Source organism: Oncorhynchus gorbuscha, linkage group LG06, assembly GCF_021184085.1.
Source record: "Oncorhynchus gorbuscha isolate QuinsamMale2020 ecotype Even-year linkage group LG06, OgorEven_v1.0, whole genome shotgun sequence".
Lineage (NCBI taxonomy): Eukaryota > Metazoa > Chordata > Actinopteri > Salmoniformes > Salmonidae > Oncorhynchus > Oncorhynchus gorbuscha.
Window position 1 is genome coordinate 72,034,012 of NC_060178.1, and position 27,007 is coordinate 72,061,018.

Below are 27,007 nucleotides of genomic sequence, written 5' to 3' on the forward strand. Positions count from 1 at the left end.
GTCATATGATTAAAACCTTAACCATTTTATCTATGAACAAGTTCATATTTTTCTTTTAATAGAACGGGAATCTATTCATTGTGGTTAACATGATGGCAACAATTGCACATTTTGTCATGGTAGAATTTCCTATCCAATGGCAAAAAATACACCTTTTTGCAATTTAATCTTTACATCGTTCTATAGATAATACGAGCAATACACACAAAAATACACATATTGAATCAATAGGACAAATACTGTATATACACACTCCGTAAAGGAGAAAAAGTGCTATCTCCTTCCATGAATCCATCTTAATTAACTGAGTCATTTCACAGCGCTTCCATCATGCTTCAAAATCAACAAGCGATAATTTATAAAGATGACACATGTAATAATAATAATAATAATAATAATAATAATAATTGGTTATATTCTCTAGGTAACGTTATATAATTGCATGTTGATGTATAGCCTCTAAATAATCGAAAACAAGCTCTAGGCCTATATGGTTTGTTTTAACGGTCTAAGCTTTACATTAGTTAATGTCTTATGATATCTAAATCACTAGGTCTATTCATAATTATTCCATCTTAACAGACTTAGCCGAAATGTTCTATAAATAAAGCTTATTGGTACTACTTCATTTTATACACACTTAACTTTATACACACACACAGCCTACTGTTGGCCTATATGTTGGCCTATATCTCATTTATATCTACTCACATAGGCCTACTGCACATAAACACATACATTTTGAAGGTATTTCTAAATGTTTTTCGTGGAGACCAAGTGCAAGATCTGTAAGACAGTTTCGCATTATAGACGGACATTATAGACGCACATCCTGAGCACAGATAATGTTTGTTCTGAGAAGAAAGCCCTACTCGTCCATTATATATTGCATTAGGGTGCTTAAAAATTATATATAATCTTTCGATTTGCCATGTTATAAAGTGAGCGCCCGGATGTCCGTGAACAATAGCAAAAGTTTCCCGTCACCTTTCCCAGTGGGTGAAAAAAGGCGATCTTGGCGATAAGCAGGTCATCGAAGGTCGCTGGCACCATGCCTTGCTTCCACTCTTCAATGACCACCATGTATCTACCATTTCCACGATATTCGGAACGAAGAGGAAAGGTTTCTTGACTATGTATTCTGATTTAATAACTTAATATTGTAATTGCGAAAAGTTCATGAGCTTAATGTCTTTAATAACACAATTACTTATCTAAACTCTATCGGAGTAGGCTATCGTAATTGAAATGCACATGCAGTCCATTGACGGGATGGACTATTGGCACCGTCTGCATCTTGGGGAATGTATCCGTGGCGAGGGTCCATTGGCACGTGCCAATCACCTCAACGGCCAGGGTTTTTAATATCATTTGGGCAAGTTCCTTTCCGACACAACTCCTTATTCCGCCACCAAATGGAACGTAATTAAAGCGCCCAGTCTTGCTCTCTTCACGCTCGGAACCGAAGCGGTCTGGGTCGAAGATCTCAGGGCTCTGGAACACTGCAGCTGTCTCATGTGTGTCTCGGATGCTGTACATCACACTCCATCCTTTAGGAATCTGGTAGCCCTTGGAAGAAGAGAGACAAAACAAAAATTCAAACTTCAACAGACAAGATAAAAAGTCGCTATTGGCAAGTGAAAACCTCTTTATGGTCAGATTTAATGCTCTTTGACTTTCTGAAATGTTAAGGCAGTATCATCTGTATCTCACAACATATCACAAAGACGATAAACATACATCCATTGTAATGTAATAAGTATTAATCAAGTTGTGATAACCCGACTAGAATAGATCTTATTGTACCCAATTAAAATACTGAAATAGCGTTGTATATGCTTTCGAATAATGGTTTATGTTCTAGCCAGTTGAGGGACTAATTTCCCGATATCACAGTAGATCGAATGTATCATAATGGTGTGTGGCCTGTTCATGGGGTTTTTCTAAGGTCAGCTTCCATAGTGCGCTTCCGCCGTGCTCAAGAAGCTCGCGTATGATATACTTACGTCCAATTCGAATGTTTGCAGCACCGTCCTGTATCCTCCAGATACTGGCGGGAGAAATCGCAGCACCTCCTTGACGACACAGTCAATGTAACGGAGCTGGCTCAGTTTCTCCATAGTTAAGCAAGGAATATGAGACCGAGAACACGGTGCCTCTTCGTTTTCATCCGATGCGCAATGAAAAGTCCCGTTCCCATTCATCAAGGGGGTGGCCTCTGGGTCTAGAGGCCGATGTTCCCCTTGTTCGACCGCAAGAGGACATTTCAGACCATTTTCTTTGCTGGAGCAGCTGTGGGCGCTGTGTGCGTCGTTGCCGAGACCCTCTGACTCCAGCTCTATCTGGGCTTTCTCCACCACAGCGGGGTGCCGCAGGAGCTGAAGAATAAGCGAAGTGGAAGCACTGGCCGTAGTTGAGTGAGCAGCAAATATTAACTCCACCGCGGTTTCCTAGACACCAGAGACAGAACACAATTAACATTTTATTTAGGCTACAATATTGGGCATTTGCTTTGGTGATCCAAAGTAAATAATTGGTGATTTCAAAATACTAGGCTATAAACTTCTGACTAAGACTATACAATGGAAAATGTGGGATGTTGTGTATTACAGTTATATAGCCAAAGCAGAATGGATAAACTGGGCTATTTTTAAAAACTATAATTTACCTTCAACTCCTGCATGCTCAGTTCATGTCCGTTTTCCTTGGCACTGCTCAACATGTAATCGAAAGCGTCATAGTACTCCTCAGACTGTTGTTTCTGCATTTTCTCCTCTATGATTTTCTGCATGCACGTATGTAGGATTTCCCTGGCTTTAATTCCCTGAGAAGAAAACATAAATCAGCATAGTCTTATCGATATTTATCTGCCTTAATGAGACATTTCCATCCAGTGTTTGACATTCTATTATATGTATAATTGCCTATTCGGTTGTAATAATACATTTGGATGTGCAAGTGTTTTGTTTTCCATGCAAGTTATTAACTAAAGCAAAATAGTTCGTCATGCCACACCATACAATATGACTTAGGCTACAATTGTTTTTTGATAACATGTAATATTGATAATACATAAGAGTTATAATTTCGGGGTAATAATTTCTCTGCATTAACCAAACCGTTTAACAATGATTAAATCATAAATTACATATGCGAATAATTTTTACAGCATTATATCATTGTTGGCTGTAGGCTTACTCACTTTGCGGAGGCCACTCATAGGTGCGTCAATTGGTAATGAGAAGAGGTTGTTCATGAGTTGCTCAAAGATCTTAGAAAGGTATACTATGCGTTTTTCCTCCATCTTCAGTCCCAACAAGACTCTGACTGCAATGCGAAATGTGAGAGATTTGGCTGCGACGTAAACATCCACTGGGCCAGGCTCCGAGCACCACTTTGCAATTTCAGACTTGACAATATCTTGCAAGCGGGGTAGGTAAGTCTCCAAGGCCCCGCGGCTAAACACTTTTGCTAAGATCTTAAAGGAAAGGAAAGCATAATAAAACGTTAGCACCTGGTTGGTACAAGGTACTCCAGACAACAATTGAATAATACTTGAGACGAAATTAATTATCCCTATACTTATATATTTATTACCAATGCTCTATGTAAAAACTCAATAACAACAGAAGGAAATTAAATGCATATTTTATTTCCTTGATTTCTCTCTGGCAAGTTGGCCTATTCTGCATTTCCTTTGAAGATGCGTTCAGTTTGCAGGCCTAGAAGATGACCATGCCTCACCAAGTTGTCTCCAGCAGACTATACGCTTATGAGACATGTTGATGTAATCGATTTTACTAATCGTTTTTACTAATCTTCTTTTCATCCTTACTTTTCTCTTCTTCTTGTGCAGCTCTCCGATAGAGTTGACCAGGGTATTTGGTCCCAGGATAATGCGGGTGCTCTGGGGCCACTGCGTGCAGACCAAGTTGTGTTCTCCTAGCAATATTTTACGGATGTTTTCTGCACCAGTTACCCGGATAACAGGCTTTCCTAAAAGGTGAGTTTTAAAAACGTTGCCATGCTTCTCTCTCCTGGAGATGTGGAAGTTGGATCCCTGTCATAAAACACAAACACACACAAAAGCTGTATAAAGGGGTGTTAATTTCACGTGTACTATAGAGGGCGCGTAGCCTTATGGCTATACCCGTGCCTCTTAGTTTACGCCCAGTCTGGAAGCATAATACATTCCTACAGGAAAGCGGTGTGGAAGTGAAGTGAAAACGTCTGTTTTCACCGCAAGAATGAATTACATGCGCTCATCAAGTCCACACATGTATAGTTCCATGGACACATTATCTAGGCCTACTGAACTGAGATCCAATTTTTGTTTTAATACGTTGTGTACTGTTTTTTTGTTTACATAATCTTTTAATTACACTAATTGCATGACATAAAGCAACTTTTTTTAACACAAATTCTTTAGCTCAACACATGCATGGTGACATATGTCGCGTAAAGGCCGATAGCCTATCTTAGAACGCTAGTAAAAAACGCAACATTCCTCATACCTGAAAGAGCCAGTGGAAAGTTTCTCCCACCAGCGGCCAGCCCATGGATCCATTGGGTAGCGGGAACTTGCACTCCTTGTCCCGCATAATGGTCCACCTGAAAGTCCACAGTTGCCTGGAGACGGCAAGCAGGATCAGGGCGGAGAGCACAGACATGAGCGCTGTGAGCAGCGCTGACAAGTGACTGAGCTCCAGAAGGAACATTTCCAAACATCCACGTGCTACTGTGCAAACTCTGACGCGTGCTTCTTTTCTCTGTCCAGGGGAGAGAAAACATTTCATTGGAAACAAACAAAAAACGTTCATAGAGCTTTTAGGTTGAAATAGTTTCTAATGCAATTTATTTCACTTGTAAGATGTCAGACACATCTTTATATGGCAAGCCTGGTTTCTGATAATTATGCAGAATAAATTGTTGAAATAAGATTAACGAAATTAAATAGGCTATATCTACTGGAACTCTCCTTCATTCCTCCTCCATTTACTCCCCCTTGAATGAAGAGAAACGGACAAGTATTCCCAAAAACTTTTACAGGTTACATGCGCCGGCTTGTCTATTTATGTGCGTTTATACAGTCCAGGGGGCTCAATAACCCCAAGGCGTCCCGCGTTTACAGTGCATGGTAGGTAATAAATCAGACAAAAGCGGGGGGATAAATTCACGTTGATTGAAATACAGTACAGTTGGCCAACGCATCCAAGGCGGATGCTGACTAAGAATAATAGTCTATACCTTTAAAAAAGTAGCCTATATTAAAAGTGTTTGAAGCGTGAGAAAACACCAAAACACCACATAAAACAACTCGAATATTGAAGAAGTGGATGTACCTTGTCTTACCTCGTCTTAAATGTAGAACCAAGTCGCTGACAGCAGCGAGAAACTCCAAACGTTTTCCTCCACAATGTATGGTTCGCACTGCGCTTTATAAATATTGGAACACTACATGATCCACCTTCGCAGATGACGTATAACGTTGTTTTGAATATCTAAAGAGCTTGACACATCGCCAGGATTGGAGAAAAGTTTGTGATCATATAGCACTCGGAGATTGAGTGAACGCGAGCGGGGCGTCTTTGAAAGAGCGTGTAGGGTATGTGGATCGAATGGCAGCGGATTGAGGAGACAGGTAACCAACCAATCGCTGAAATCCCTCAGTTTGACTGACTCTTCAGTTCACATAGACCAGTTTTCAATAGGTATGGACATGGGGCAATGCCTCTGTATTGCCTGCGTGAAAAATAATAGATTTAGGCCAACACATTAACAATAACCTGAACAAGTTGTCATACTTTCAAGATGAATTAAACCTACAAAATCATATAACTATTTATCCGAGAAAAAATATGAATCTAAAAACTTAATCTAACCAAATCTAGGTTTCGGGATGATTTATCCTGTAACTTTACGCAGTTGAATTTCTTCCTATTTAATGGTCAAATCACAGACTAAACGTGTTAATTTAAAGGCACAATTGACCATTTTAGATACTATATTAAAAAAGTCTAAATAAATGTCAATGTAAGACACATTAACTTTCCATAAAAACTTCGGAGAACGCTTTAGGCGCGGTTGAGTTAACATTCTTCTGATTATAAATGGGTTTCCTCTCATATTCACTGTTGATGAGTGATGGCTGGGTGGAAGCGTTCCCCAGAGATGCCGATCACCCGGTTACCTCAGTTCTTCCAGGTGTGTTCCTTTTCCATTCATGGAAAAGAAGGAACACCTGTTGCACAGTTTGGATTGGAGGCCAAATTCGCCACCTGAATGGTAAAACAAAGTATTTCAATACAAGTGGGTAGCCTAAAGTCTCATCATTTTAATTGCAAATATTTGTATCTAGTGAAAGAAATCGAAAAAAAGGATAAATGATGACATTATAAAATAGATAAATGCGTTGCAAAAAAGTCTGTCTTGTGTTTTTTATTGTGAGATGAAAACTGTGATTTTATCTTCAGGGGGATTTTAAGTATAATTTCAGACTTTGGCCTCACATTGTAAACAGTTAATTATCCAACGTTGTCACTCTCTACGGTAATTTGGTGTGTTATGACCCATTCTAGCTAAATCTATATGGCTGATGAACATGTTTGGACACTTCTTTGTATAGCCAACAAGGGTCACGTAATTTTCACCATTAGGACCTGTTAAGTACCAATAAACTATTAACAGTTAGTCTTAATAACGGATGTTGTAACAGTTATATTAACCATTTCCCAATTTTTCTCATAAGCCTGTTACACACCCTATGTGGAGGGCACCAGTAGAAGGATGCACTATTAATACATTTTCATTGAGCCTTCTATGGCGAAAGCTATGTCATAGTGCGTATGTGCCCCTTAAAGTGTTGCTGACAACGTTTTAACTACTTTGCAGATATATATAAAAAAATACAATAATAATATCAGTCAAAAATATCACATTCCCAGTTTATGCAAAAAACGACTTTATTACTGGTTTTAAAAATAGGTTCTCTTTGACTCAAAATTCCATGACATAGAGTAAGACTAATTCATTGAAATTGTGAAATTATGGCCTAGGATGTCATTTAAATGTTTTGTATTTCCATGGAAATGTCCTGCCGTCCACTATAGGGCAACGCTAGCACTTTTTACCATCTATTCGTCTCAAGGTTGGGGTTGAGGGTGCTATGGCTCTGATGATCACAGGTTTAATCCCAATGCCAGGCACTTGTTTTAACCCTATCCTAAACCTTAACCCTTATCTTAACAATTTTTAATTAATACCTAACCTTAACCTTTAGTTAGCTTCGGTTCGTTTTGGTTTAACTGTTGCACGGTTTGACTGACAGCTAACACATGGGAAAATAATGTATGTCGCAGTTAAAACGGCAACACAGTCCATAATCTACCCTGTAAAAAGGCTAATTTAACCAATTGCTTAATCAGCGTTGTTCTTTGAGTTGAGTGGCCTCATTATCATATTTCTCAGTATGCTCTATTGCTGGTTTATTTTTCTTATAATTGTTTGTTTCAATACCTGTGTTTTTGCATGTACAGTGATTGGTTGTATAATATTATCCTACACAAACATAAATAACATTTTTTTTTTACTAATCCAACTTGTTAGTAGTTGGACTTTTTACAGTTTATATGATTTGGGTGATCTCAATAATCAATCTTCCCTACCCCAGCAGTCATTCTCAAAGCAGGTTGCAAGTGATTAAACGTTCAAATTGTTGGATATCCTTTCACATCACTTTGCAAGCCAGCAAAATGTGATTTGCAGGCTTGATGTTGCCTGTAAACCAGGAGTTTCAGACCACTGCTTTAGGTGTAACTAAGCACTCCAAGAAAGGCCTTATGATACATGTAATGTAATGTCATAAAGAGTTACATTTTACACTGGGAAATATGCAAATAAGGTAGAATCAATTCTCAAGTTGAATTGTATGTTCACTCAACCTAAAATTCTAAGTTTTAGCGGACGTACAATTCAACTTAATAACATATGTTTGTTCCGTTATATACCCAAATGTTGAGCAAACTCACAATCCTATTGTAGCTGGTTGCTTTACAATTGTACATTGAATCAACATATACAGTGGGGCAAAAAAAGTATTTAGTCAGCCAACAATTATGCAAGTTCTCCCACTTAAAAAGATGAGACAGGCTTTTCATTTTCATCATAGGTACACTTCAACTATGACAGACAAAATGAGAAGAAAAAAATCCAGAAAATCACATTGTAGGATTTTTAATGAATGTATTAGCAAATTATGGTGGAAAATAAGTATTTGGTCAATAACAAAAGTTAATCTCAATACTTTGTTATATACCCTTTGTTGGCAATGACAGAGATCAAACGTTTTCTGTAAGTCTTCACAAGGTTTTCACACACGGTTGCTGGTATTTTGGCCCATTCCTCCATGCAGATCTCCTCTAGAGCAGTGATGTTTTGGGGCTGTTGCTGGGCAACACAGACTTTTAACTCCCTCCAAAGATTTTCTATGGGGTTGAGATCTGGAGACTGGCTAGGCCACTCCAGGACCTTGAAATGCTTCTTACGAAGCCACACCTTCGTTGCCCGGGCGGTGTGTTTGGGATCATTGTCATGCTGACAGACCCAGCCACTTTTCATCTTCAATGCCCTTGCTGATGGAAGGAGGTTTTCACTCAAAATCTTATGATACATGGCCCCATTCATTCTTTCCTTTACACGGATCAGTCGTCCTGGTCCCTTTGCAGAAAAACTGCTCCAAAGCATGATGTTTCCACCCCCATGCTTCACAGTAGGTATGGTGTTCTTTGGATGCAACTCAGCATTATTTGTCCTCCAAACACGACGAGTTGAGTTTTTACCAAAAATATATATTTTGGTTTCATCTGACCATATGACATTCTCCCAATCTTCTTCTGGATCATCCAAATGCTCTTTAGCAAACTTCAGACGGGCCTGGACATGTACTGGCTTAAGCAGGGGGACACGTCTGGCACTGCAGGATTTGAGTCCCTGGCGGCGTAGTGTGTTACTGATGGTAGGCTTTGTTACTTTGGTCCCAGCTCTCTGCAGGTCATTCACTAGGTCCCCCCATGTGGTTCTGGGATTTTTGCTCACCGTTCTTGGGATCATTTTGACCCCACGGGATGAGATCTTGCGTGGAGCCCCAGATCGAGGGAGATTATCAGTGGTCTTGTATGTCTTCCATTTCCTAATAATTGCTCCCATAGTTGATTTCTTCAAATCAAGCTGCTTACCTATTGCAGATTCAGTCTTCCCAGCCTGGTGCAGGTCTACAATTTTGTTTCTGGTGTCCTTTGAAAGCTCTTTGGTCTTGGCCATAGTGAAGTTTGGAGTGTGACTGTTTGAGGTTGTGGACAGGTGTCTTTTATACTGATAACAAGTTCAAACAGGTGCCATTAATACAGGTAACGAGTGGAGGACAGAGGAGCCTCTTAAAGAATAAGTTACAGGTCTGTGAGAGCCAGAAATCTTGCTTGTTTGTAGGTGACCAAATACTTATTTTCCACCATAATTTGCAAATAAATTCATAAAAAATCCTACAATGTGATGTTCTGGATTTTATTTCTCATTTTGTCTGTCATAGTTGGAGTGTACCTATGATGAAAATTACAGGCCTCTCATCTTTTTAAGTGGGAGAACTTGCACAATTGGTGGCTGACTAAATACTTTTTTGCCCCACTGTATATTTTTTTACAGTGTACAGACAGCACCACAGACGGCCCCACCCGCCACAATTAAAACGGCCAGCCATGTCATATTTTTGTTGCTGCAGTTACTGTGAGGGAAGACGATTCTTCGGAGCTTGTGATAGACTCGGCTTTGACTTCTCCTCCTTTCAGCTCTCAGTGGAAATTTTACTACCACTGCTTCGTACCCTCTCTTCCCTCAGTGGGCGTTTGGTCATGGATCAGCTTGTGTTTGAAATGCTGCAGAGGATTCACACATATTATAGCCTTCCTCATCATGTTGGGTTGTAGTGATTACCTGCCCATAACCTAGCCCACACCCTCCTCCTGCTCTGATGTTGATAAAACTCCTGCAAGTCTGCACGCAATGTCACAACAGGGATGTCATTATGCTGTGTGTGATCATAGGTCTTCACAGAGAAGGGGGTCAGTGAAGTGACAACAGGCTTGTCATGGTAATAACAGCATGACGAGGTCATGGCTACTGTGTAATGTAATCGGCATGCTAAGCCACACAGTGGCGTTTGACATATGATTCATACTTCCAGCTTAATGCTGCCTCTACATGGAAAGTCCCAAAGTGATTGAGAGGCGAGTCCCATCCCTGTGCCCCCTGGTGCCCTGTGCACTACAGTGGGCTACTGCTCTATCAGAGAGATATGTGGAGGGCCCCCCCCCCCCCCCGAGTGGGAGGCAGCAGGTAAACAGACAGTGCTTGCCAGTAGTTATTTGGATTTAGACTAATCTCTCCCATGTGGCAGAATACTTGCCAGAGACCCAGAAGCAGCTCCCCTCCCCTCCTCTCCTCTCACTGCCACTATAACTGAGCTGTCATACGACTCCACTACTAAACCCAGGTCAGAGGTCTGTTCACTGATTGATTTGATAACTAAGTAAATCTTTACATAATGATGGCATCACATACCAACTTATTGGGATGGAAACCACTTCCCATGATTGACTTAGTTATCAAATCCATCAGTGAACAGACCTCCACCCTGGCTTTAGTGAGGCAAGGTGGACCTGCTAGACAAGCAAATCTCTGCAGTGTCTTGAGAGAAAGCTCTAACAGCGATCAGTGTAGTCACTGTGACCCAGTCTCACTTTGAAGTGTGAGAGACAACAACTCAGGGGAAGGGAGGGTGGGGGAGAGAGAGTGGGGGTAGAGACATTCCCTTGTCTAGATATTTACCAAATGCCATTATTAATTTTAACAGCCGAGACAGGGAATACCAAAGCAGAAGCTGTCAGCTATTGCTGTGGGAGACAAGTAGGAACTTGTTAGACATGTGGAGGGAGCTTTTCATCCAGACAAGAACACAACACTCAATATTAGGATGACAAATGAATGTGAAAAATAAATGTTTCACCACCAACATCATCTCAAAAGGGGATTTAAAAAACCAATATTTGATTCCTTACCGTAGTTTATAATGCTATTACAATGATCGATAAACCTTATTGTTTTTTTTGTTTTTTTTCAATAGTTCATTTTCATCTAATGATGATTATGTCCCAACACAAAAATATGTCAATAATAAATTATACTTTATATTATTTCTACCAACATAACATCAGAGTATGGTTAATAAATGACAATTGCATGACATTTGTGTGTTTTTTGTTATGGAAAAGAGTTGAAGAAGCAGCTAAATGAAAAGTGATGCAAGGGCAGTCCACAGAGAAGAAGACAGTGCAATGTAAACACTAAGGGAAAGAAAGTGAACTATGCGACCTATTACCCTGCAGGTATTGTTGTATGGGTCTGCAACCTTCACTTTGACATGAGAACAGAACACTGTCATGGACTCATAGTTAGAGATCATCAGATTTTTTTTAAACAACTGTAAAACACATTTGTGACCCGGAGGATGCCTGTGGTAGCAAAAGTACTTCTAAAACGCCTTGAATTAATTTGCTAAACACTGTGCTGAAAACTTTGGGTCAAGAGGGGGGAGTATTTGATAGAAATGTTATTTGGAAGAACTTGTCCTGACACCAATCTTTTGGTCAATTCTTCAAGAAACTGGAGTTGTAGGGGAGTTGAGGTAAATTTCCAATCCCCTTTGAGCATTGCAAAAATTGGAGGTTATGATTCGTGGTGTAAATGTTAATAGACTATATGTTGAATAAAAAAAGGCCGCTATTTCTGTCCAAAATATAATTAACAGTGCAAAAGGAAACAGTTGACCCCATCCTTTTCCTATATTCTTCTGTTGCTATATTAAACATGCTCGGGGACACATGTCAAGCTTATTCCATGGAGGTCCAAGTTTTATGTGGGCTTTGCTCCTCCCTTGTACTTGATTGATTAATTAAGGTCACTGATTTAGTTAGGAACTCCCCTCATCTGGTTGTTTAGGTCTTATTAATTGGACACAAATTGAAAGGAGAAACCAATAACCAGCAGGCACTCAGCCCTCCATGGAATGAGTTTAACACCCCTGCCCTAGTACCGTCAAATTTTTATCTGGACCTCGAAGCCAGTTTAACTTTTATTGACTGACTGATTTAGACCTGATTTAGACTGATTTAGACCTGGGACACCTGTTGGGTGCAATTAGTTATCAGGTAGAACAGAAAACAAGCACTACTCTGGGCCACGTAGTGTAAGATTTGAATATTCTTGCCCTAGTATATGTAATTCAAATTTTGATGCTTATTACCAAAACTTATTTGATCGTTAAATACACGCACACACACACCCCCATGGACAAGTTCTCTCGAATGGAGCTTTTTAATTAAAATGTGTTCATCAAGTTAGACAGAGTGAGAATAAGTTCAAAGGGGGTGAGATGTCCCGTGATCGCACAGAGAGGTAGAATAAAGAGAATGCGCTTTCATTTGGAGGATTGTGTATGTCTGTCAAGTCACATAATAAATGTGATTTCACAGATGCCTTTATCCTAATCAACTGAGAGTCATTTGTGCATACATTTGTTATATGGGTGGCCCCAACAGGAATCAAACCCACAACACTTGTCATTGCAAGCATCCACTCTACCGACTGAGCCACTTAGGTTGGAGTCATTAAAACTAGTTTTTCATCCACTCCACAAATTTATTGTTAACAAACTATAGTTTTTGGCAAGTCTGTTAGGACATCTACTTTGTGCATGACACAAGTAATTTTTCCCACAATTGGTTACATACAGATTATTTCACTTAGAATTCACTGTATCACAATTCCAGTGGGTCAGAAGTTTACATACATTAAGTTGACTGTGCCTTTAAACAGATTGGAAAATTACAGAAAAATATGTCATGGCTTTAGAAGCTTCTGATAGGCTAATTGACATAATTTGAGTCAATTGGAGGTGTACCTGTGGATGTATTTCAAGGCCTACCTTCAAAGTCAGTGCCTCTTTGCCTGACATCATGGGAAAATCAAAAGAAATCAGACCTCAGAGAAAAATAGTAGACCGCCACAAGTCTGGTTCATCCTTGGGAGCAATTTCCAAACGCCTGAAGGTATCACATTCATCTGTACAAACAATAGTACGCAAGTATAAACACCATGGGACCACACGGCCGTCATACCGCTCAGGAAGGAGACGTGTTCTGTCTCCTAGAGATGAACGTACTTTGGTGCGAAAAGTGCAAATCAATCCCAAAACAGATGCTGGAGGAAACAGGTACAAAAGTATCTATATCAACAGTAAAACGAGTCCTATATCGACATAACCTGAAAGGCCGTTCAGCAAGGAAGAAGCCACTGCTCCAAAACCGCAATAAAAAAAGCCAGACTACGGTTTGCAACTGCACATGGGGACAAAGATTGTAATTTTTGGAGAAATGTCCTCTGGTCTGATGAACCAAAAAATAGAACTGTTTGGCCATAAGGACCATCGTTATGTTTGGAGGAAAAAGGGGGAGGCTTGCAAGCTGGAGAAGCCCATCCCAACAGTGAAGCACGGGGGTGGCAACATCATGTTGTGGGGGTGCTTTACTGCAGGGGGGACTGGTGCACTTCATAAAATAGATGGCATCATGAGGAGGGGAAATTATGTTGATACGTTGAAGCAACATCTCAAGACATCCGTCAGGAAGTTAAAGCTTGGTCGCAAATGGGTCTTCAAACGGACAATGACCCCAAGCATACTTCCAAAGTTGTGGCAAAATGGCCTAAAGACAACAAAGTCAAGGTATTGGAGTGGCCATCACAAAGATCTGACCTCAATCCTATAGAACATTTGTGGGCAGAACTGAAAAAGCATGTGCGAGCAAGGAGGCCTACAAAGCTGACTCAGTTACACCAGCTCTGTCAGGAGGAATGGGCCAAAATTCACCCAATTTATTGTGGGAAGCTTGTGGAAAGCTACTCAAATCATTTCACCCAAGTTAAACAATTTAAAGGCAATGCTGCCAAATACCAATTGAGTCTATGTAAACTTCTGACCCACGGGGAATGTGATGAGAGAAATAAAAGCTGAAATAAATAATTCTCTCTACTTTTATTCTGATATTTCACATTCTTAAAATAAAGTGGTGATCCTAACTGACCTAAGCCAGGGAGTTTTTACTAAGATTAAATGTCAGGAATTGTGAAAAACTGAGTTTAAATGTATTTGGCTAAGGTGCATGTAAGCTTTCGACTTCAACTGTATATATATATATATATATATATATATATATATATATATATATATATATATATTGTTTGTTATGTATTTGTATGTTGTATATATGTGTATGTTGGTTATGTATTTGTGGTAACACTAAATGGTGATAGACATTATGCTTGTGTTATGGAATGCTTGTGTTCACCATGGCAACCTTTGTGTTAGCATATTGTTAAGACATAGGGGCTTAAGTTGGCTTTCAGTCAATATGGCCTAAAAAGTAGGTACAATATGGCCTACATATGAGGTACAATATAGCCTAAAAAACAGAAAGATGGATATCTCTTGTAATCCAGTGTAAAAGGTCAGAACAGATTGTTTTGTAAATAAATAAAGTTCTAAAGTAACATATGATAAGGAATTGCCTACTGCAGTTGATAAAACAGTTGCCTATGTGAATATCAAATTCTCCCTTTTAAATAATAGTCTGGTTTTCTGTGAGCTTTGCTTTCCACGTTCGTTCTTGTTCTTTTGCAAATGTAATGGGATTTGTTATCTAAATAATGAAGTATCCATTGAATCCAATCCAATCCAAAGACATATTTTTGGTGTTACTATAAGATAATTTCGACCTAGTGAACTCGGAGTAAATTTAGTGGTCCTGCAGTCAGTTTGAAGAGGAAACAGTGGAGGTTATTCTATAGCACTCTGTCCTGAAATCTAACACTTCTCAATCAACATCCGCAAGCTGTCGATCAGGAAACTTCCAGCTAGAGAAAAAGAAAGTTGTTGACATTCCAAAAACAACCACCCTGAGTGAGAAAAGAGCTGCAAGTCAAAGTTGACAGGATACAATACATATCCTAAAAAAATTAAAAGGCTTCCACATGTCAACATTGATTTAAATGTCGGAGATGAAGAAGATTGACAATATTTTCAGCTTGGTCAGATGGACTAAATGTAACAAAGTAAACGTACATCCTAGACACTAAAATTAGTATGCTACGTTACGTTTGGAATGGTTACATAAGACAGATGGTTATTTAAGGTAAAGATGACAAGAGGTTGGACGTGAACGCCTAGCAAGCCAAAGGTTGTGTGTTCGCATCTCATCATGGACAAGTTTAGCATTTTAGCAACTATTTACTACTTTTTAAAATCTACATTGCAACTACTTAGCATGTTAGCAAACCCTAACCTTTACCCTTTAACCTAGCTCATAACCCTAACCTTAACCCCTAACCCCTAGCCTAGCTAACATTAGCCACCTACCTAATGTTAGCGTTAGCCACCTAGCTAACATTAGTGACAACAAATTGGAATTCGTAATATAGCATTTTCCAAATTCGTAACAAATTATACAAATTGCAATTCTTAAAATATATTAAATGAATTGTAATTTGTAACATATCATACAAATTGGATGATGGGCATCCACAAATTAATAGCATACGAAACATAACATTGCATACTAATTGGAGTGTCCTAGATTTACATTTAGTATGTTACATCTACCCCTGAGTCCAGGTTGACATGTTTCACAATAAGTTCTGTTAGTGGCTCAGATTCTCAAACATAAGTGATTGTCACAGGCTCAAAACAAACTGAAGGAGAATGTTCAGCATAACACATTGGCCAAAACAGCAGGGAAATGCAACAATTTGAAACCTGAGACATTACTGACCAAATATCCTGGCCTCATTAGGTCAATTACAAATAATAAAGGAGTCTCCATTTGACAGACACGTGTTAGGGATCATCGGGAGGGGAGCCATATTCTTGATAAGATAACGGTTGTAGAGATAAGCGGTCTTGGTTTTTAACCAGGCTTAAGATTTAGGAGATTCTCTCCATCTCACTGATCCTGTCTGTTAGGTACCGTCTCTCATCGCACACAGTGCTCCCCCTCCTTCCTCCCTGTGTCTCCCCACCACATCGCTTTGATTTGCAGACCCTTTCCCCTCGTCTGAGCAGCTACCTGTCATCAGCTCGTCCCTGGGGGGGGGTGTAGTGGAAAGGGATGGGTGTGTGGCTGACCCCCAGGGCAGAGCCAGGGTTAGGGGGTAACGCCTGACTACCGGACCCCATTTCCTTATCTTTCATGGGCCCGCGTAGTGAGCAGACCAGGGTATCGAATTTGGGCCGAGGTGCAGTGTCATGACCTCAGCGGAGGTGCTCCTTGAACAAGGGCCACTGTTCCTGCTTTAGAAAGGGGGCCTGTTTCTGACAAACGGTGGTAAAAGTTCAACATTTAAGACCTTTCCTCCACTCGCACAATATTTTTTGTTCAGCCCTGATGAACATATTGCATCATTGAGGACAGATGTGTGACAACATTAGAAAAGATCAAGATCCCATTGAAAAAATTAAGATCAATCTCCCACAAAAATAAATACCACATTATCTGATAATCCATTCATAGCTAGCTATAGCTATTGAAGTTGAACAATCAGTTGAATTTAAGTCACATTCTCTCTTGACAACGGGAGGATTGACAATACACAGTTTCAACATTGTATGCACACACCATTAAAAATCGTCACCTATGAGGGCAGTTCAGAGAGAGTTGATAGTCAGTTGTCTGGGCTGTTTGAGGAATGTTCCACAGACAGGTCTCTCTCACAGAGCAGGAAATACAGATGACATCTGTCAGACAGGCCAGCTAACTATGTCGTTTGAGAAGCTGCAACCGGATCCCTTCCCTTGTTTTTGGCACTTTTAATCAAGAGTCTTGTATGACACGTCAGACAGTGTCACAGATTGTGGCTGTTTGAGCAGGATAAATATCTTCCAGACATATCTACTTATCTACTTTATTATATGCTATTAGATCTTATAATGCTAGAATTACTGCCTGAATTATTATATTAGTAATGAATAACTCTCTGGCATTTACAATGTGTTTTAATGTTTGCAATTGTGCATGTATTTTGTTGGAATTTCATTGCCTCGGATGACAATGGTGTCTGATAACGACTGAACACAAAGAAGAGGAGAAGGGTGGCGTGGCGTTTTAAGTGTGATGCAGCGGCAGGCTTTCTTTCCTGAGGGTTCAAACTCTCGGGAGGAAAGGTTGGTTCCCAACCTTGGTGACAATGAGTGTTGGAAGATGTGTAATGTTTACGTTTTAAGTGAATCAACAATAAGAAGGAAGTCCTTTTATTAAAAGGAAGAGTGGGCATTAGGCTCAGAAGCCGCTGTCTGTGAAACCCATTACCTGTGAAAAGTTCACCTGAGGCAGCGATTAAGAGGTCAGTCGTGGCTCAGCACAAAACAGACACACACATAGGAGAGGAAAGAGGAGGACAATGGCAGAAAAGGCATCTTCAATTGATGAGCCTCTTTCAAAAGGGGTGTCTTCCCAAAAAGCCATAATCCATTAAGTCCCCTACCAGCATTCTCTCTCTCTCTCTCTCTCTCTCTCTCTCTCTCTCTCTCTCTCTCTCTCTCTCTCTCTCTCTCTCTCTCTCTCTCTCTCTCTCTCTCTCACACAGACAAAGGTGGGTAAAGGACAGAGACTGGTGGGAGTGACAGGACCTGGAGAGTGGCCTGCAGTGTGTCAAGTTGTGGTGTCATTGTTGGCGGGAATTGATCCTTGTCACATGTCCTGTTCTGGCAGGTCAGTACAATCACTTCTACAAAGAAAGGGGAGGGAGATATGAAGGAATGAGATGGTGTTGTTGGCCATGAGATCTTTCATTTGGGTTTGAATCTTTAGTTTTGTCATGCCTTTTTGTAGTTTCCTTTTTGTATACATTTATTTTCACCACCATCTGAACACATAACGATCCGCTTGGACTGGCCGACCAAGAGGTAATGATGGAGCTGGCCCTGGACTCTGTAAATTGCTGTCTCCTGGGCACATGTGCATTCAACATGGTCCTCAAACACTCACTTATCACATAAATGCCCACATTCATTCAGTTTACAGACCATGTAACTAGGCTTAGGACCCTTAGACTAAGCGAGTGCAACAATATCCGTAGGCTAGTTAATGGTTTCGTAACACTAAGGTCAAATTAACCTGCATTTCCTCTGAGCAGATAAGCTTTGATGTAGTTTACTGTGTTATTATATGGCTTATGCTGTGTTTAAAGAAATAAAAAACCTTGGAGGTTTGAGCCCCTTGGCACATGCCCTGCATGCCCGGTTGATAATCCAGCCATTATCATTACAAGGTTTAGATATCTGGTTGGCCTAATTTACCTGGCTAGCTATCTTAAAACATGATCTGACAATAGGAAAATTGCTGGATGCACTGACAAATTTTGAAATTGCAGCATTTCTATTCTACTATTCAAACCCCCAACAGAGTTTGGTTGGGGACCCCCTAACGACCGCAGGGCCCCAAGTGGTGGATAGTGTTGCTTTGTGGGCTGGCCGGCTCTGCCCATCATGGTGTCATTGTTAGTCTTCCAGCTGATACAGAGAGGCGGAGCCCCCACTCCAAAACAGTGCAATCAGAATGTCTACGCATTTCCCACCACACACCCTAAGCCATAAACATCTCAGACATCCCCATTATTAATTATGCACAATCTTCATTATACAAACTTGGTGGAGTTTACCTGTATAACGTTTACAATTTGCGAGACATGACATTCATAGGGAAAATTAAGGGAGGGAAGTTTGACTGTGGTTTGTGTGTTTATGTATGTTTTTATGTGTGCGTGTGTGTTTACAGTGTGTGTGTGTGTGTGTGTGAGAGAGACAGACAGACAGAGAGAGAGAGAGAGAGCGACAGAGAGGAAGAGATTGTGTGTGTGTTTACAGTGTCTCTGTTTGTGTGTTTTCATAGCCTGGGGGTAGGATTATTACAGGAATATTCAGAGTGAAGGACACAGGTTCCATCTCTGTCAGCGTGCTTCAAACATCTGCTTTTGTCCCAGCATCTGCTCAATAAAACCCCCTTAACGTTACCTCTAGCCAAACAGCAATTACAGATGGGCCTCAGGGCAGAGGGGTAAGGGGGCGGGGGGTCGGCGATTCTGGAAACTCACAGAAGAGGAGCAGAATGCCCCCACACCCCCGACAACAACAAAAGTGAGGGCACAGGTATGGAAAAGGGCCTGCCCATTACTGTATGTGAGCTGATTTCTCCAAACTGAGGATCTTCTTTGCGGATCTGAGTGTACAGGTGCTTAATTAAAATATCTGTAATCTTAAATTGACTTAATTCCAAAGCCCCTCTCCGGCAGTTTCACCTCAATTGCTGAACAAGAAAATATGTTTTGTTTGACCACTGCGTCACCACTCTACATCCATCAAGTCAAGTCGTATTTTATTTAACAAGTCTCAATACACTTTACAAAAAATAAAACAGAGAAACAGCAGATACACAGTGTATTTGTGTGCTGTGTTAAGGCCTTTTGGTTCCTGTTAGGAACTGTGTGGCAGCAGCCTTTTGTACGAGTTGGAGATTGTTTTCATTGGTAGCGGTACAGCCTGATAGAAGGTTGTTGCAGTAGTCAAGAGGGATTTAACAAAGGTATGGATTCATTTCAATCCGTGTCTCTTTTGTAGCCAAGCCCAACATCCTCTCAAAACGACGACAACAACAACAACAAGTATGTGAGCACTGTGCGACAGTTATGCCAACCCAATATCGCTCATTGAGTTCGGACCTGAAGAGCACACTTCCCTTCCTGCTCTTAGCGGCCTTTAAAACTTGAGAGGTGTCTGTGCATGTTAGAGAAAATATATGCATGAGTCTTCCCCCTGGGATTGCTTGCATATGCATACTGCACCAATAACACTGCATGAATCAAACACTAAAGTACCCTCTCAAACCGTCCATCCTGCTCCTCCACTGACAGAGAAACAGGGAGAAAACTCCACACCTATCTCAGCAGTCAGAGCCCTCCCCTTTCCTCCCCATCCCTCCCTAATCCATTTATCATTTACAGTAGGAAGCTACCTGCCACTCCTGAGTTATCTACACCTCAGCCTCCAACCTCCACAAACCCATACTAATGGAAATGTCTCAGCAGAGAGCATCAATCCCGAGGTGGCGTGGAGGAAGGCCGGAGGAGGGACACTGGGCTGGGGAAATAAATCACAACTTCCATCTTCCCCCTCTGAACTCAACTGAAAAAGGCCTGGTATCTAGAATGCATGTCTGATACAGGGTTTTTAAGTGAATGTATCACCCCCACCACCACCACCACCATAACCACCACCCGCCACCCTTGCATACCAGAGCCAGTCTCAATGCACTGCCAGCTTAATTCATCACACAGGTTCTCTCTGCCCTTGGGCACTTTGTCGACACACTCGGCACCGACTTGTGTGTCTGTAAGAGTGTGTGTGTGTGTCAACCCAATTATCTTTAATTTCAACCCAAGAGTCACCTAAAGTGCAAAGGAGAAAAAATACCGGTCTCACATTGTTGCAGCTTTGTACCTTCTGTATGCTGTATGCCATTGGTCTAGTGATAAACAATATCAGAAGTCTCTTGTTGGCAGTCAGCAGACCAGAATGTATGAAAGATTGTTTCTGAGCAGAATGTCCAAAGAGCACCTAAAGTAATTTCTCAGTTTCCCTCTCTGCGTCAAGGTCCAGCGACCTTCCCCAAATAAGAGAAGAAAGAATCCCACTTCTGAAGCTCCCCATGGATCTCACTGTATCACCTGCCTCAGATGTGCATCAGATCACTCTGTATTGCTGAAAGGTGTAATTACATTGTCTGGTGGAAACCCACTAATAGCAAACCTGCTATTTGAAATTGTATACTGCATGGTGATGAATAAGGGGCCTCCACCTACTTAGTCTTTTGAACCTACTATGGGGTGGTAAACCACAACGGCACCTACAGTGTCTTCAGAAAGTATTCAAAATCCCTAGTCCTTGCCGATGACAAGCATACCCATAACATTATGCAGCCACCACCATGCTTGAAAATATGAAGAGTGGTACTCAGTGATGTGTTGAGTTGGATTTGCCCCAAACGTAACTCTTTGTTTTCAGGACATAAAGTACATTTCTATGCCACATTTTTAGCAGTTTTACTTTACTTTACTTTATTGCAAATGCATGTTTTGGAATATTTTAGTGATGTCACAATGCAAGCCAGAACTCTGGCAAACAGTTGTGGCAAACCTTTGGCCAATTTGCCGCATATTTGCAGCAAGCTCACATTTTCACATGCTAATTATACTGAACGAAAATATAAATGCAACATGTAAAGTGTTGGTCCCATGTTTCCCGAGCTGAAATAAAAATTCCCCAAAATGTTTCATACACACAAAGCTTAGTTCTCTAAAATGTTGTTCATAAATTTGTTTTCATCCCTTTTAGTGAGCATTTCTCCTTTGCCAAGATAATCCATCCACCTGACAGGTGTCATATCAAGAAGCTGTTTAAACAGCATGATCATTATACAGGTGCACCTTGCGCTGGGGACAATAAAAGGCCACTCTAAAATGTGCAGTTTTGTCACACAACACAATGCCACAGATGTCTCAAGTTTTGAGGGAGCGTGCAATTGGCATGCTGACTGAAGGAATGTCCAACAGAGCTGTTGCCAGAGAATTCAATGTTCATTTCTCTACCATAAGCCAACGTCGTTTTAGAGAATTTGACAGTACATCCAACCGGCCTCAAAACCGCAGACCACGTGTAACCACGCCAGCCCAAGGCCTCCACATCCAGCATCTTTATCTGCAGGCTCAAGAGTATTTCTGTCTGTAATAAAGCACTTTGTGGGGAATTTTTTTGTTGATTGGCTGAGCCTGGCTCCTCAGTGTGTGGACCTTGCTCCAAGTGGATGGGCCTATGCCTTCCCAGGCTCACCCATGGATGCGTCCCTGCCCAGTCATGTGAAATCCATATATTAGGGCCTAATTCATTTATTTCAATTGTCTGATTTACTCCTATGAAATGGAACTCAGTAAAATCATTGAAATTGTTGCGTGTTGCATTTATATTTTTGTTCAGTATAGTTGTGGCAACTTGTGAACTTCCGAAAAACAATTTTGGAAAACTTGTGGTGAAAATTCTGTTGCACAATATGCAAATTACATCAGGTTTTTGGTTATTGTATCTATATAAACCAAATCACATAACTTTAAATTAACTTACTTCACAGAGAAAAAAACTAAGCATGTCAAATGTAGTAAATATACTAAGCAACATGTATTCAATGTCTTTAACAGATCCAGCATGGTAATGAAGAAAATAGCAAAGACTGGATATTTCCCAAATAAATTGTTTATTCTTTTTATGTAGCTACAACATTTACATGAGAGAAATGTGAACGCTATGGGGATGTTGTTGGAGTTTATAGGGATGAATACAGAATGATTTACATGAGCCAAGTGATAACTGAGCAATATATGAACCAATGGAAGTTTAAAAGATAATTAACAAACATTTTATAAATAAAACAACAAAAATTAAATCAAACCCAGTTCAGAATTGTTGCCATTTTGAGTGAATTTTGGAGATGGCGGCCCTGTGGAAGTCCTTCGTCCAAAGCTTGTTGCACTGAAACAATCAGAAAACACAACAAAATTAGGATACTGAAAAGAATTACTGAAAACAATTAACATTTTGGCATCTTAAAAGGTAGGAATTGAGTTATGCCTAATTATATGGCAATTCATAGTACTGTTCCGAAATTCATTATTGTTACTCGAAAAAATGCTGGATTAAAAATAATCCAATTTGTGTATTTTCGACAAACCAGCACTTGGTCAATATTGGAAAAAAAACAGCATTGGGTTAATTCAACCCAGCAGGTTTGGGTTGTGCTTCGAACCCAGAGCCTTGCGTTTAGCGCTTGACCCAACTGCTGGGTAAATTAGACTAGATTGCTGGGTTAAAACAACCCGGTGTGTTGGGTTGTGACAACAACCCAGCACATTGGGTTGGGGGATTGACGCAGCAGCTGGGTAATTATTTATGTAATCCTTGGGTTATGTCAGTGTCATCCTAATTTCAATTTAGCTTGAATATTTTTGCCTTCTCTACCATTCCACCCCCTTCCTTTCCTACACTCACAATCAAGGTACACTACTGAATTTAAAATAATGAATTACTATTGCCTGCATTTTAGTACATCAGAGAATTTACAAGAATATATATATTTTTAAATAGCACATTGAAACAAAGCCCTATTGTCTAAATATGTATTATTTCACAAGATAAGATTTCATAAAATAGAATTGATTATTAGAATTTATTTATATTATTTAATGAACCAAACAGTCCATACGTCAGACTAAAGCCTAATTCAGAGGGGTTTGGTTAAATGCGGAAGACACATCTCAGTTGAAGACATTCATTTGTACAACTGACTAGGTATCCCCCTTCCCTTTCCCTTTCAGTTGAACTTGATGTGCACACTCAGGTTGCAATTGGAGAAAAACTAAACATGTGTGCGTGTGTCTGTATTAACACAGATTTGTCTACCAGACAGTGCCAGAGCGAATCATTAGATATTCACATTCACTGGCACACTTCGGCTATCTTAGGTGACAGCACACACACACATCATGCTGTTTCGCCATACAATAATGGTCTACATTTGGGTCGAGTTAAAACATTGTTACACAGAACAAGTGTAAAATATCACATTTGAAGGTCACTACTAAGGACATGGATTAATGAGTCATTACATAATAACTGTATTTCATTCATAAAGCACTTTTCACAATCCCCAAAATGTAACATTTGTAACAATGCTATTTCTAATGCTTGTAAGACTCTGCCCCATATGACTTCAAATTGTGTTATGCTGTAGCCAGACAAACAATGACTTTTCAATTGCAGTTAATCACTAGTCTACCTAACACCTAACTATTGATGTCCTCCTGACTTCAGAGTCTGAAATGTGTCAATAATCAAGGGGGCTGTGCTTTCACTGGTTGGCTCTCTGTGTCTCTCACTCAAACAGGCACAGCCACACAGCGACGCCCCCTTCTATAAAATGGTTAGATTTTCAAATCCGAACAATGAGAGGTCTCAACCCAAGGAAAAAACAGATTTGAGAGAACCCCGTCACACAATTTCTTTGCGAATATTGCATTAAAAAAGCCTCCTTTCCAGACCAGTGTGGTCACAGCTCTCCCTGCGCTGTGAGTCACGTGGGTCGCGTCAGCCAGGCTAGTTAATCACAGCAAACAGAGATCAAGTCTAATGTTTATGTTTTAAAAAATGAACCCACCACGCCTGGAGTATCCAACAGATGTGGATACTCTTGGACTATCTCAACTGTCTTGGCCTCATTCTGTTTGGTCCACTGAACCCACTGGATCGCGGTCTCCTTCATGTGCTCCGCAACCTGGTTTGCCGGCCAGATGTTGTTCAGCCACTTGGTCACCTGGGCTGCCCTCTCACATTTGACTCTGTTGTGAGCAGAAAGTATTCAATGAACTATAAATTCCTTCTAACAATCAGTTTTCAAAATGCACAACAAATCTTTAAACAGGTTTGGACCTCCCCTCGTGTATAAAAGAATACAGAATGCTCACTGTGTTATTAAGGCTTTTATGTTGTTCTTTAGATGAGTCGTTCAAAAGCAAGAGCGTTTCCTGGTCCATCTCTTCCACTGCAAAAGAGAGGGTAAAATGTGTAGCCAATCAGTTGCCAAACTGAATGCATTAAAAACCTAAATGTGTCATATTTTCCCACCTGGCTCTGGGATTTGTACCAGCTACCTAACAGTTACTGGCCCAACACTCTTAACTGCTAGGCTTAACCGCTAGGGGTGAGATATTAAGGGATAGTTTCACCCACATTTCTCAGTTAAATACTTTGAGGGAAGGGTTGCTAAGCCAAGTCAAATGGTTGAACAAAGGCAAGGGAGTGAGGACAGAGCAAAATGAATTGGGGGCGGCAGTAGCTTCGAGGTTAGAAAGGCAGGCCAATATTCGAACCCCCGAGCTGCCTTTGGGGAAATCTGCAGGGAGTGATCCGTCAGCCAGAGGATTACCAGCTACAATATCTCTGCATACTATCTACTGCGTTACCCCTAAGTGCCCATGGGGTGCTCCCAGTCTGTGATGTTTGTGTTGTATGTCAGCTTGGTTACTGTGACAGAATATCAGTGCAAATGACCAATAAAGAAAGTATGGTAAAAATGAAGACCAGACTACTATCTATGGTAGCTGTGCATATAAGGTACTGTATCTAGTCTAAATGTGGCTGCATGGTTGTAAGAGGCTCTGGTGAAGTTAAATCTTTAAAGTTTCCGTTAAGGTTGTACTATTGGTTATCGATGACAATGTGGAAGACCCAGGGGTGTGAAGGTGAATGGCAAGGCACTGGAATGACAAACCGCCCTTGCTGCCTCTTCCTGGCCGGCTCCCCTCTCTCGAATGGGATTCTCTGCCTCGGACCCTATTATGGTGTCACTGGCTTACTAGTGCTCTCCCATGCCATCCCTAGTAAGGGTGTGTCAAGTCGTGCCAGGATTTAAAAAATCTATACTTGACCTGAGTCGCTGGAGTCCCTGACGTGATATTCCTGTCCGGTCTTGCGCCCCCTCAGGCTTGTGTGGTGGAGGAGATCTTCGTTGGATATTTACATTTTTTAATTTCACCTTTATTTAACCAGTTAGGCCAGTTGAGAACAAGTTCTCATTTACAACTGCGACATGGCCAAGATAAAGCAAAACAGTGCAACAAAAACGACAACACAGAGTTACACATGGGATAAACAAATGTACAGTCAATAACACAATAGAACATCTGTATACAGTGTGTGCAAATGAAGTAAGGAGGTAAGGCAATAAATAGGCCATAGTGGCGAAGTAATGACAATTTAGCAATTAACACTGGAGTGATACATGTGCAGATAAGGATGTGCAAGTAGAAATACTGATATGCAAAAGAGCAGAAAAAAATATGGGGATGAGGTAGGTAGTTGGTTCGATGGGCCATTTACAGATGGGCTGTGTACAGCTGCAGCGATCGGTAAGCTGCTCTGACAGCCGATGCTTGAACTTAGTCAGGGAGATATAAGTCTCCAGCTTCAGTGATTTTTGCAATTTGTTCCAATCATTGGCAGCAGATAACTGGAAGGAAAGGCGGTCAAAGGAGGTCTTGGCTTTGGGGATGACCAGTGAGACTGAGAGGCTATACTCAGCTTTGTCTCAGGTTAGTAAGTTGGTGCTCTGTTGATATCCCTCTAGTGGGGTGGGGACTGTGCTTTCGCAAAGTGGGTGGGGTTATGTCCATCATGGTTGGCCTTGTCCATGGGTATTGTCCCCCAAAACCCCCTGTCTCAGCCTTCGGTATCTATGCTGCAATAGTCTATGTGCTGGGGGGCTAGGGACAGTCTGTCCTATCTGGTGAAATTCTCTTGTCTTAACTGGAGTCCTGTGTGAACTTAAGTATACTCCCTCTAATTATCTCTCTCTCTCCTTCCCTCCCTCTCTCCCTCCCCTCCTGGAGGACCTGAGTCCTAGGACTACCTAGCTTGATGACTCCTGGCTTTCCCCAGTCCACCTGGTCATGCTGCTGCTCCAGTTTCAACTGTTCTACTTGCAGCTATGGAACCCTGACCTGTTCACCGGATGTGCTACCTCGTCCCGGACTTGCTGTCTTCGACTCCCCCCCCACCCTCTCCCTTCCTCTCTCTCTCTGTACCGCACCTGCTGTCTCGACCTCTGAATGCTTGGCTATGGCCAACTGACTGACATTTACAGTACTCCTGAGGTGCTGACCTGTTGCACCCTCTACAACCACTGTGATTATTATTTGACCCTGCTGGTCATCTATGAATCTTTGAAAAGCTTGAAGAACGATCTGGCCTGAA

General features: G+C 40.9%; 1 protein-coding gene and 1 long non-coding RNA gene across 2 annotated transcripts; one reads left to right on the plus strand and one right to left on the minus strand.

Annotated features, from left to right (window-relative positions):
• Window positions 1-22: 22 nt before the first annotated feature.
• Window positions 23-5,491, minus strand: LOC124038298 (cytochrome P450 26B1-like). The gene is made up of 7 exons (XM_046354008.1): window positions 5,353-5,491; window positions 4,515-4,769; window positions 3,836-4,060; window positions 3,203-3,478; window positions 2,669-2,824; window positions 2,007-2,450; window positions 23-1,569 (listed from the first exon to the last, which is right to left on the minus strand). The coding sequence occupies exons 2-7, from the start codon at window positions 4,716-4,718 to the stop codon at window positions 1,222-1,224; spliced, it is 1,653 nt and encodes a 550-aa protein (XP_046209964.1). The 5' UTR covers window positions 4,719-4,769; window positions 5,353-5,491; the 3' UTR covers window positions 23-1,221.
• On the plus strand, window positions 3,861-27,007 carry LOC124038300. Its single transcript, XR_006839339.1, has 3 exons — window positions 3,861-4,003; window positions 17,743-17,867; window positions 26,644-27,007. It is a non-coding gene; the product is annotated as an uncharacterized LOC124038300 (long non-coding RNA).

Excerpts from the sequence above, each read along its gene's own strand:
- LOC124038298 (XM_046354008.1), bottom strand. The coding sequence starts at position 4,718 with ATGTTCCTTCTGGAGCTCAGTCACTTGTCAGCGCTGCTCACAGCGCTC. Across the intron at positions 4,061-4,514 it reads CTTTCCACTGGCTCTTTCAG|GGATCCAACTTCCACATCTC; the intron begins GTATGAGGAATG and ends GTTTTATGACAG. Across the intron at positions 2,451-2,668 it reads TGAGCATGCAGGAGTTGAAG|GAAACCGCGGTGGAGTTAAT; the intron begins GTAAATTATAGT and ends TCTGGTGTCTAG.